Here is a 12,835-nt window from a genome sequence, read left to right as displayed (position 1 = left end):
CCAAAAGTTATGTTTATGAATGATAAAAGTTTCCATTACTATTCTGAAATATTTTCAATATCTCGCTTTTCCAATTGCACTTGCCATGTTTATTTATTTGCTCGAAATATTTCTCAATTTTCGAAATTCAATTTTCTTTGTTCTTTGGCTCTTCAAAAAGTTGTTTAATTGATTGCACTCAATTAATAAACAATTTGCTTGATCATTTGTCATTTTTCGGTTCACTTCGTGCCGCGCACTTTTGCTTTAACCTTTCACCTTCCGCAGGCAGTTTTGGTCAGTTACACACATTTTTTTTTGTGGCAATATCATTTGTATCTATTGCCACTTGAATGATTTGTTTTTGGGTGCTACCTTTTCTTTTTTTTTTTTTTTTTTTTGCTACTTTGTTGCTGGTGTTCGAATGCGCCCCGAAACGCTTTTCACTTGGCGAAAACGAAGCGTGTTAAACGCTTTCACTGTTCGATGTTTTCCCGTTGGCCACGTTGAAACCGCAACTGAGTTGAATTTTCCGACGCAACTGCCTTTTATGCGCTTTTCCTGTGTCGCTTCGTCAAGTGTTGAACGGAAAAGCAGCGACGAACACACAGCGCAAAGCTTACGACGAAAGCTTTTCCACGTTCAATGTGGAATGCGACTTTCAATGGCGGCCAAACGTTCAATCGTTGCGACTGTTGCCAGTGTTTACAGGTGTTTGTTTTGGCCCGAATTCACTGCCCTCCACACACAAAAAAAAAAAAAACAAAAAAAAGAAGAGAAAAACAGTTTCGAGTTTCGAGCAGCAAGTTACGAGTTCCTCTGCTCTTGGCTGCAGTAAAAGCTTATTTCCTCATTTCCTTCTCCACACCTCTTTTTCTTTTCTTGCTTTTTTCGATTTGTTTAGTTCTGTTGCTTTATTTTTACTTGTTTTTTTTTTGGTTACGGGTCGCTAACCGCAACACTTTGCTTTGCTTCTTGGGTGGCGTTGTTGCAGGCGCAACTGTTGCCACTTGTTGCGTGTTGCCTGGCTTTCAACTTGGCCAAAACTTGCGTAGGCAACAGGCAAAAACTTCTTACTCTCTCTCTCTCTCTCTCTCTCTCTCTCTCTCTCTCTCTCTCTCTCTTGAAGACGACATTATTTTAAAGTTTAAAGTTTGATTTCAGAATTATAAATAATTCAAGAGATGGCAACAAAAGGCAATTTATTCTCGTGTTGCACCAATAAAAATAGCAAAACTTCATTGATTGAAGCATAGCGAAAATTGAGATGCTCTGCAATTGAGTTGGATGTCAATGAAAATAAGTTTTGAGTGAATGACGCTCACTCATTAATATCAATTAGAGAAAATATTAAATAAAATCATGATATAAAAGCAGTCAACAACTAATGATAAATTTATGTTGATGTCGCTGTCTCATTAATATCAATTGTAACTGCTCTTGAAATGTAGGAAAAAATTAAGTTTAACTCTGATATTCATGTAGAAAAAAAAACAGTTTAAATGAGGATTTATTTACTACATTACAGTATTCAAATATAAAATAAATGATGAATTTATTCTTACATAAAGTAGACGTCTTTATTTTATTAATACCAATTATAACTGCTATTTTTATATTTAAAAATAAAAGCAAATTCTGATATAGGAAAAAGGAGTTAAATTAGTAACGAATTTATTTTATTTATTATTAAATTAAATTAAGATATTCATATGGCAAAACGTATTTAAATTAATGATGCTAAGAATTTTAATCTTTCTCTCTCTATCTATATATTTATCTCTCTATTTCTTTCTCTCATTCTTATAAATATCAACTGCAAATGCTATTTAAGTTTTATAAAATTTTATTTATTTAAAGGTTAGCTATAATTAAAATTAATACTAACGCTAATGATAAAGCAATGGCAGCGAGGGCCTTCAGCTTAAATATAAAATTAAATGAATGAACTCTAAAAGAAAAAAAAAATGCATTTTCTTATGTAAAGCAAATGAGTTAATCTCAATGTAGCATTAATATCAATAGCAACTTTTGTTTAATCTTAAACAAATGAAATTAAATTCTAATATTAAGATAGAAGTGTGCTCGGCTGTAAAATACATGCTACTAAATTTTAATGAAAGCAAAACAGTGCGTTATTTTTCTTAAAATATACCGCAAAAATACTAAAATATACCAAAGCCCATATTTTGTAGATCGGTGAAGTGCTACACTCCAAATATACCACAGAGGAGGTGAAAATATACCAGAATGTCAACAAAAGCAGACCCGAAGTGAGTAAGTAAAAGTAAGTAATAAATATACCTAAGGCTGTATATAGTATATTGATATAGTACTTCATTCCAAATATACCATAGAGTACAAAATATACCAGACTTTTAAAATTTGTAGAAAAAAGTAGTAAACTGAATTCCAAATTTATGTTACTTATCATTTAATTAAATTATAATATAAATACAGAAAAAAGTAGTCAAATTAAGTGCTTAATAAATTTTGTGTCAAACAGCTGAAATATAATAACATATTTGTTATATCAAAGTCCATTCAAGTAATCAATCAACTACGATCGCACTTAATGCCAATAACCAAGCCAAGCAGTGAAAATAGTTACACCCTCAGCGAATTATAATCAATCAGCATTTGAATGTTGACCACCTGGAGCTGTAGCTGGAGCCAAGTTGCCGCAGTCGTCACGGTCTGGGCGACAAAATGTGGCCATAGAGGGAGTTTAAAACAACATTAAAAAGGAGCTGAAAAATTAATGGAGCAATCGGAAAATTGCTGAATTATTGAGCGAAAAGCGTTGGCTAGCTGAAGATGCCAAACTTGGCTAATCAAAATACGTATATATGTATATGTACTTTATGCGAACTGAAGAACAACAACAAGGAAAACAATAAAAAGGGACGAAACATTGTGTCAACAAGAAGCAGGAGAAGTCGAGGGAGAAGGAGAAAAGCGAAGCCTGGCGTTTTGTGTCGTGACAGGCGCAAGGATTGAAAAGTGTAAGCGACAACAGACAAATCAATTGTGTAGCCACACACACGAGGAAGGACGACAGCGCAAGGACATGATGGCAACCCTGATGATGAGCCTGATGATGATAATGATGATGATGAGGAAGCTGTAGTTGTGGCTGTGGATGAGGGACATGCTGTTGTGTTGTGTGTTGTGTGTTGTCTTCGTCATCGTCGTCGTGTGTGTGGCAAACAGAATGAAAACATTTTTCTAATTTCCTGTCATCAATATCAAATGAAATGTTATACCACTCCCCACGCTCGGCGCTCCGCCATCTAATTGAGTTGTTGCCACAGCAAAATGTTGCAAATGTGCGAGAGTGTCGCGCGTATTTATAGAGAATTCCATTTTATTGCAAGCCTTCAGCTGTGTGCGTTTTGTGCTTTGTGTTTTGTGCGGTTTTGTGGTGCGCGTTTTGTGGTGTGGTAAATGTGGTGTGTATGTTTGTGTGTGTAAAAATAAACAACAAAAGTTGGTTAACAAAATTCGTTTTGGAATTAGAGTCGCAGCCGGCGAATGGAGCGATAATGATAGCCATCATCTAAGAGAGCAGCAGATTCATCGCTCTCTGGCAACTCTTCAGCCACAACAGCATTGTCCTCGAGGGGCGGCAGATAAGCTTCAACAGCAGCCACAGCCTGGCCAAGATCGGGAATGACCTCGGGTGCACTGTAGTGATAGCCATCGGCTTGCAACACGCCCGAACCCTGCTCGATATCCTCATGCGTCTTCACTTCAACGGGCTCCTCAGTGGCTGCCACTTCAGGCTCAGCTTCAACAGCTGCTTCTGTGGTTGGTTGCTCCGTTGGCTGCTCTGTGGTGGTGGTTGTGGCAGGTGCTTCAACTGCCTCTGCGGTGGTGCTGGGAACGATCTCTTCAGTGGTTGTTTCTACTTCCTCAACTGGTGGCAAGTACTCGTTGCTTGGTGGCAAGTAATCACGTGGCGGTTGGAGCACATGCGACAATGTGGCCGCATGTTGCTCCACAGGTGGCAAGTACTCGCGACTCGGCAGCGGTGGCAACACCACAGGCGGCAAATACTCCAACGGCAGATGGCTAACATCGCGCAGCTGACGACGCAATGCGCCAGCATCAACTGAGACAAGAGCCACCAAAAGCAGCAGTAGGCCAAGGGTTTTGTTGTGTAGTTGCTGATGAGTAGACAAAGTTACAACTTAAAGCAAAAGATAGAGTTAAGAAATTACCACTTACCATGGTTAACAAAAGCGTTATAAAAATAAAGTTGTTGATGGTCTTGCAGGGCGTTGCGTTATGCTGATACTGTTGAAATATCCTAAACTATTTATATGAAAAATTAGCGAAAGAGATTGCAGAGCAGAGCGCAGCAGACTCTCAAACAGCAGCATCGAACATCAACGCAATCGAACCGGAATCTTTCATTCAGTTTCAGTTTCAGTTTGAACTTGTTGTTGTTGTTGTTGCTTGTGGTTCATTAAACACACTTAGCGACACCTTCCGCAATGAGACAGCGACGGCGACGGCGGCATCTTCAAACCTGTTGCAATTGAGCTGAAGAGAGATTAAAGCGATCGTCATGTTCGATGTTCGATTGCTCGATTGCTCACTGCTGCTGCTGATCATGCGACCTCTAATCGCATTTTGGCCACTTCAATGCCATGGTCATCAGCCAAACAGCTGAGACTGAGGCATCGTTGGCATCGGCATCGTCCGAAGCTCGGCAACAGTTGTGTTTATCTAGTTATTTATCTTTGTTCGCTTATGCTTTGGCCTGTTTGTCTCTCTATTGTTTGTCTGTTTGTTTTAACTGAAGAATATTTCGCACTCAATTTAAAAATCTGTCAATATTATAATGTTGTGTGTTATTGCCGTATAATGCGTGCCACATTCTACAAACGAACGAACTCTTAAGTCCATTTTCAATGCCCCGGCAAACAAGCAAACAAACCATTCAAATTCAATTCAATTTCAATGTCAAATGTAATTTTCGTGTGCAAGGCCCTAAGATACAAACAATTACAACATGTTGGTTCGTTGCTTGATGCATGATGCAGCACTTCTTCGGCTCAGAACTGTCCACGAGCAGTCACGAACACGCTAAATGCACACCATGACGTGGCAATTACACACTTATCACACATACGCCACATTGTCCGGCTCTTCTTTGTCTCTCTTGGTCTAAGCGGCTTAAGGCGAACTAATGAAAATCGAAATCAAAGCTCAAGATAAACGAGCCAAGCAGAAGGAGGAAGCAATGCACACACATACACACACACACACACACACACCTTTGCAATCGAAGTGCAATAAAGCGAGTTAAGCTCTGGCAAAATCCGTTTTGTGCCAATAAAAATATTAGTGCAGAAAAGTTATTGATCAATGGCATTCCTCCTACAGCTTCCCTCAGTTTATATTCATTTAAACATACAAACTTTTATATAAAATATGTATGTATTGCATATATATCCTTATCTTTGTATGATTTCCGACTTTATTTTCAGCGCGTGGCGAGCAAAACAAACAAACAGCGAGAAGAAGAACAAAAAACAAAAATACGGGCAAAAAAATAAATCCAAATGAAAGCAAAAGCGTATACCATTTTTTTTTGTTTCCAGTACTTCAGCAGCTTCCCTGTGTTCCCCCGTCTTTCCTCTCCACTTCACGCTCTCACATTTCCAACAACGTAGTCAAATTCAATGTGATATCTTTTTCTTTTCTCTCTCTTGCTTTTTTTTATTTTTGGCCCACTGGATTAGTAGAAATTGAAAATGCTGGCACAAAAACCGAAACGCGAGTCGCATTCTCCCTTCTCTCTCTCTCTCTATCTATCTCTCTCCCGTACTTGCCACGCTTTTGGTTATGCTTAATAGAAAAGTAAAATATTTAGTTAGGAATTTTAACTAAATAAGCTCCGCTTTGGCATCGACATCGACATGGATGCTGGAAGGGAAAACCAGCAACCAGCAGCAAACCAGCAGCAAACCAACAGCAGCAGGCTGAGGCATCCATTGATGCCAGAAATCGAAACGAAACGAAACGAATTTTACAATAAAATCCGCGGATGGGTAAACGGAAAAATGTTTGCCCGATTGCAACTGTGACCAGCCGAACAACTCGATCCCCCAAAAAACAAACAAACAAACAACAAAACCAAACGAAACCCGAAATTGTATGCAACTGAGTAGAGATGAAGCTTTATTGTGCTGCCCATCAATGGGAACAGCAAATACGGAGGAGGCATTGTGAGTGGCCCGAAAATCAAATAGAGACATGCAAAGTTGCAAGTTGCAAGGCGAATTTGCATTTTCAAAACCTAGATATGCAAATATTATTTCAGTTACTCTCGTTCGTAAACAAAAAAAATACAGCTATGCCAAATGCTTTTAAATGCCAAAATTCAATCAGAATTATATTTACAATAGATTTACCTGCAACAGCAAAGATAAATTCACTAAAAATAAATCAATTTACTTGATGAAGATAAATTCACTAATTGAGGCAATTCAGAGGGAAATATTTGTCTATATTTCAAGTAATTTGAATAAAACCAAGTTTGAAGCTTATTCAAGAATTTTAAGCTTCGTTTGTTCTTTGTTTGCTAAATTAAAAAACAAACTCAAATGTAAGGAACTTTGAGCAACATTTTTAACTGCATTTTCGTACGATTTTGCTATTTTTAGTCAGTGTAATAAAATAAAAAGTGTTTTAAGCTTGTTCCTTTCCATGAGGTTGGGTCAGTTAAGAAATCCCATAAAGCTCAGGACAATTTCATTTAAATATTTATGCATCAGTATATTCAGCATTGTCTTGTTTTATCTTGTTATTCTTCAGTATTTTTTTGGTATATTAATTTGTTATACTTAAATGACAATACCGCACTGTTGGAATATTTACATGTTATATTCAGTTTTCTTTCGGTAATTTGATATTTTTAAATAAAAATACCGCACTGTTTTGCTTTAATTAGGAGAGGGTACGGGTATCTCACAGTCAAGCAGACTCATATTTTGCTGTGTTACTTGTTTATATTTATATTTTAGTTTGATTTAACAATGTTACAGTTGAAATTTAAAATAAAGTTTTTGCATTGGATATGTTGTAAATAAAATTGGAGCAGTCAATCTTCAATCTTTTGTGCTTTTGATAGCTCAGAAAATTATGTTAGTCAATCTGAACAAAACATTCTATTTATTGCGAGATTGAAATTGTGTGCTCATTTTCTAAGTCACTTATTTTTTGTTTAAACTTTAAATTAAGTTATGTATATATGTATGTATGTTTGTTTGCATCAATGTATGTGTTTTAAAGCAACATGAATTTGTTAAAAAGCAACATGAATAATTCTTCAACTTTCCTAACTTTTTGTTTCCTGATTTAATTTTACTTTAATTTAAGAATTTATGTATGAGTTCTCTATAACATGACAAGAGTCTAAGCGACTGTTTTTCTGTATATAGAACAATTTATTAGAATGTGGGAAGAGATATTTAGAATACATAGTGTATATGTTTAGGGAGAATAACAAAAAGAGTACAAGCCAATTTAGAGATAACAAAACGAATAGTACATAAAATTTGTAGAGGAAGTTTATCTACATAACGCTAAAAATAAAAATTATTTAAATAAAATTGTTGTATGTTATATCTTCAATGTAAAACCAAATTCATTTAATGTTATTTAAGTCATATATTTGGTTCAAGTTTTGTATTTACAAAAGTGTTTCAACATTAGCAATCACAACATCGAATTATCGAACCAAATCTTGCGAATTGAGCTAAGTAATTAATCTGCTGTAAGTAAAACACAATAATTACAAATCCAATCAGTGCAATTGGCCTAGTGATTTACCAGGTTTCAGTTAAGCTGCTGCTGCTGTTGCTCTGAGCTTTGATTTGAGTCCCAGACATCATTTGCATGCGCTGCGGGAACTGAGAAACATGTATTTCTCTAGTCGTCGTCTTCGTGGTTGTTGTCTATGGTGGAAGGCAAACAAAATGTAATCACTTCATGCAATATGCAACAGTTGTGGGGGGCAGCAAAACTGGCAGCAAATTAGACGCAGTTCACGTGACTGTCACCTTAACACATTACGCTCCAATTACGCGTCCATCTGCTCAGCTGATGATGAAGGTAAGGAAAGGAAAGGTAAGGGAATCAAGGATGCTCAAAGTTGTTCTCTGCCTCTCTGTGTGTGTATCGCTTTCTGCATAATAAAATCAGTCGCAGCTTGTCGGCAAACTTAAGCTGCCTGCCTGCCTGCTGCCACAAACACAAAGCTGCAAGGAGGAGTCACAAAATGCAATGCATACTAAACAGTGGCTGCGACTCTTGATTGTAGTCTCTCTGTTCAGTTATGCCACAGCTGCCACACGCGGAGTTGCACCCAGCTTAAGTTGTAGCACGAAAAATTTAATTACAACTTAAAGGTTTTCCCTGTTGTACCAAAAAAAAGGTTCTCAAATTTCCACAGATTATTTATTATATTTCGCTTTGCTGTTGATTTGCCAAGCTTCCTTTTATGCCAGCCAGGACGGACGAAGGAAAGGAAAGCAACCCATTGTCAAAGTCAATTTAATTGTCTCAATTACGCGCTAAGCGTCGCCAACTCGTAAATTCGGAACCCAAATCAAGCCAAGGTCAGTTAGTCTGACAAATGGGCGACGAAAAGCGCTTCATTTAAGACCAAAAGAAAAGAAAAGAAAAGGCATTGCGCCACCTCGCCTCGAAAAATAATCAAGTGACTTACTCGAAAAGTTAACGCAATTTTGTGGCAACTTCAAAAGTTTTTTGGCGCGCGCTCTCAACTCTTTCTCTCAGCTTACTTTATTATTATTGTTGCTGCTGCTGCTGGTTGTCAGCGTATTTTCACGCACAGTTGAATGCATTTCAGGTTCTGAATTAAAGCACCCTGTACTTAGTTGCTGTGATATGCTGCGTATACGTAATACGCTTTGCAGTTTAATTAAAACCGGAGCAACAACAACATCAACTTGTCTGTCATTTTGATCATTTTACACTTATTTGCGCAGCATCATCATTTTCGGCGTCAAAAAATAATCTAAAATTCTTTACGAAAAAGTGAGCAACGCATGTAAATTTTTCATAATCATCACGTGAAGAGGGGGCAGGGAGAAAGGGCTGAGCGCACAGCAAATTGTGTTGTGTGCAAATATAGGAAATTGTGCAAATATTGAACGGAAATATCCTGCGGCTTTCGGGGCATCCTATTCGACACGTGCTGCAAGCAAAACAGTCGTCCGTCCAAAAAGGGGGCGTGATTGAAAACCGCGTGGGCTGACTAACTGCCAGCTGCAAAACTTTAATACCCCATGATGTGAGTGCGTGTGAGTGTGAGAGTGAGTGTATATACGAGTGCTTATACCCGCTATACTTAGTGTAGAAGGGTATTATTACTTCAGAAAATGTATGTAGCAGGTAGAAGGAGGCATCTTCAACGCTATACTGTATTTATATTATTGATCAGCGTTAACAACCGAGACGATATAGTCATGCCTGTCTGTCCGTCTGTCTGCCTGTCCGTCCTTATTAACACCTAGATCTCAAAGACAATAATAGATAAGGATATAATTTTTTTCGACAGCACTTGTTATATTTGCACACATATCAAGTTGCTTCCACTTTCAAATAAAACAGAAAAATACTAAGCGTAATTTAGAAGCTAGAATCGAAATTTTTGGTATATACAATAATAACTATGATCTTTTTGTTTCCTGAAAATTTGCGTTGAGATAAAATTAGTAGAAGTTATTAAAGCTGGCAATCTGGTATATTTTGCACTCTATAGTATATTTTTATTGTAATATCAATACCAAATATAGCCTTTGGTAAATTCTTGGTATTTTTGCGGTATATTAATATATATATATTATATATATATATATATATATATATATATATATATATATATATTTTAAATCTGGTATATTTTGCTCTATGGTATATTTTCTTGTAATGCTGTATCAATATACCTAAAATATCCTTTGGTGTATTTTTAGTATTTTTGTGGTATATTCAATTAATATATTTTAAAAATGAATACTGCCCTATTTTGCATTTATTAAAAATATTTCAGGTATCTCATAGTCGAGCATACTCGATTGTAGCTTTCTTACTTGAATTTGATTGTGTGTGTGTGACCCATACAAGTGAATCGCTCATTTTACTCCTTTAAGCCACAAGAGCTTTGGCCAGGGTCGAGTGTGTGTATGAGTCAAAGGGTGTGTGTAAGTACGAGTGTACATGTGTGTGAGTGTGTTTAAGCATGTGTGCATCTGTGTTCTGTTGTGTGTTAATGCCGGCGGTTGACGTTTATAATTTTACACCGAAACTAATTATATTAACTTGAGAGCAACGGCGCTCAACGGAATCAGTTTATGTAATGCATATGTAAGTGCTTGTCTCTCTCCTCTCTCTCTCTTGCTCTGTGTGTTTGGTTGCTACATAATAACAACAATAGCACTTGGATGTAATTTCCAATTAAGCTCAATTTAATGCGCAGCGAGGCAAACAGACACACAAAGAAGTGGACGCCAAACTCCGCAACTGGACCGAGGTCCATGGACATAGACATGGACGTAAACCTCATGGAATGGCGTGTGGGTGCGCCTGGAAACCTGGCCATAATTGGAAGCGGAAAACAAGAGCATCGAGGAACAGCACAAGCTGCTCTAGAAATTGCCAAGACATTGCCATTTACGACTATATAAGTATTTATTGTTTTTTCGCCTTCGAAGACAAAAGGTAATTACACTGCAAGAAATGCGAGCATAGATTGCCAGCAACTCAACAAAATTTGTGTTCTGCTCACACTTAATTGCCAGCTCAACAGCTTGTCTTCAAAGTTCTAAAAGATGCTCAATTGTCATGGCAAATAAGCCCCAACATTACTGTAAAAAAGACTCTTCTATAAATACTACAAACATATGTAAAAGTTTATTACAAATCACCTACGTTTAAATTAGAAATTAGAAAAGAGCATAAACTTTAAAAAAAAATTGAAGATATAACGACACAATTATAATAAAAAAATGTATTAATAATACATTAATCAAGCTGTAAAGAATGCTTCATTCTAAATACCGCAAACATATTTAAAACTGTGTTATAAATCATCGTATGTCAAAATGAGAAATTAGGAAAAACGAAATAGTGTAGGAAATCTTCTATATAAATCAGCTCCCACTAAATTATGAATTAGGAAATGTAATAAAGTAAATTTTGCAAAATGTCTGAGGTTCCCTGGGCAAAGAATTTAATTCTCAGTCTACATTAACAATAAATTATTCAATGTTGACATTAACTTCAACTTCAACACAACAAGCTGTAAAGAAGACTTTAATAAAAATCAGCTGCCATTAAACTCATAATTAGAAAATAGAACAAAGTAAAATATACTAAGAGTTTAAGTAACCCTGACTAAAGTATTTAATTCTAGGGCCACCATTATAATAACAAAATCATGCGGCTTAAAATTAACTAGAAATTCAATAGAAAAACTCTAATATACCCTCTACGAAAATATGTAAAAACTTATTATAAATAAGAGACCCCTAAAAATAGAATTAGATATTACTTCTGAAAGCCTTGAAATACTCTTGACAAGCAGTTGAATTGCTTGAATAGATAAATACATGTATTATAAATAACAATAACAAGCAAGACTAGTAATAGAAATATACATGTATTATAAATAACAATTATAAGCGTCTAAATGCAACTCCAAATTCAAATTTTAATAAAACAATTTTCAAATCATATTTAAATAAGAATAGTTTAATATTCCAAAGCGCATCCTCTATACACCCCGAATTTTTGCTATGCACAGCCCAGATTCAAATTCCATTATCCCACTGCAATTCCACTTACTGTGAACACCCTGTGCGCACCCTGTGCATAGCGTACGTCACTTTGCAAACTAATTAAATCGACAACTGGTGCTAGGCTACAATTTTAATTGAAAGCCATTTGGCTTCTAACAACTACAACAAACAAAACAAACTGACAAACAGTCAAACAAACACAACGCCAACGACTCCACAAGCAGCAAGCAGCAAGCTGAAGGAGCTTGACAAGTGTTCTGTCCTCTCTATATTAGTATAAATGCGAAAGTGTTTGTGTGTGTGTGTGTGTGTGTGTGAGGCGAATGTCCTTTAGTGTCTGTTTGCCACTTAAATTGAATTCGAGGCAACGCCGCCGCACGAAACTCATTTAAGCGGCACGGCAATTGTTATTGTTGCTGCTGTCAATTGTTGTAGTGGCACAATTATTTCATATTATGTATAAAAAACAGAGGAGAAGAAAGGGAACAAGTAAGAAATGCACAGTTGAGTGTGCTGGACTGTGAGATACCCGCTACAGATTTTTAAAATATACCAAATTAATACCTCCAAAAATACTCTAATATATCAAAGGCTATATTTGGTATATTGAATAGTGCTACATTCAAAATATAACTTAAAGTCCAAAATATACCAGACTGCCAAACAAAACTGATATTGCATTTTAAAATATACCAAATTAGTATACCGCAAAGTACTAAAAATATACCGAAGGCTATACTTGCTACATTGAATAGTACTACATTCCAAACAAAATACATATACCTATTTAATATATTAATAAGCACCAAAATACTAAAATAAGCTAATAGCTATATTTAGTATATTCATCATCTAGTTTTTATTAAAAAAAGAAGGAAAGATACAGTCGCGTGTCCTCGACTGTGTGATACACGATACCTACTTTGAATAAATGCAAAATAGTGCGGTATTATTTCAGAGTATGATACTGCACAAATACTAAAATTTACCAATATATTTGGCGTTTTTCCCAAGCAAAA

General features: G+C 36.2%; 1 protein-coding gene across 1 annotated transcript; it reads right to left on the bottom strand.

The window, feature by feature from the left end:
• Positions 1-2,848: 2,848 nt before the first annotated feature.
• LOC133845566 (uncharacterized) lies at positions 2,849-4,308 on the bottom strand. Its single transcript, XM_062280057.1, has 2 exons — positions 4,210-4,308; positions 2,849-4,148 (listed from the first exon to the last, which is right to left on the bottom strand). Exons 1-2 carry the CDS (start codon positions 4,210-4,212, stop codon positions 3,495-3,497), a joined length of 657 nt encoding a protein of 218 aa, XP_062136041.1. The 5' UTR covers positions 4,213-4,308; the 3' UTR covers positions 2,849-3,494.
• Between the last annotated feature and the right edge of the window lie 8,527 nt (positions 4,309-12,835).

Source organism: Drosophila sulfurigaster, chromosome 3, assembly GCF_023558435.1.
Source record: "Drosophila sulfurigaster albostrigata strain 15112-1811.04 chromosome 3, ASM2355843v2, whole genome shotgun sequence".
Classification (NCBI taxonomy): Eukaryota; Metazoa; Arthropoda; class Insecta; order Diptera; family Drosophilidae; genus Drosophila; species Drosophila sulfurigaster.
This window is presented reverse-complemented; position numbering and strand designations above follow the sequence as displayed.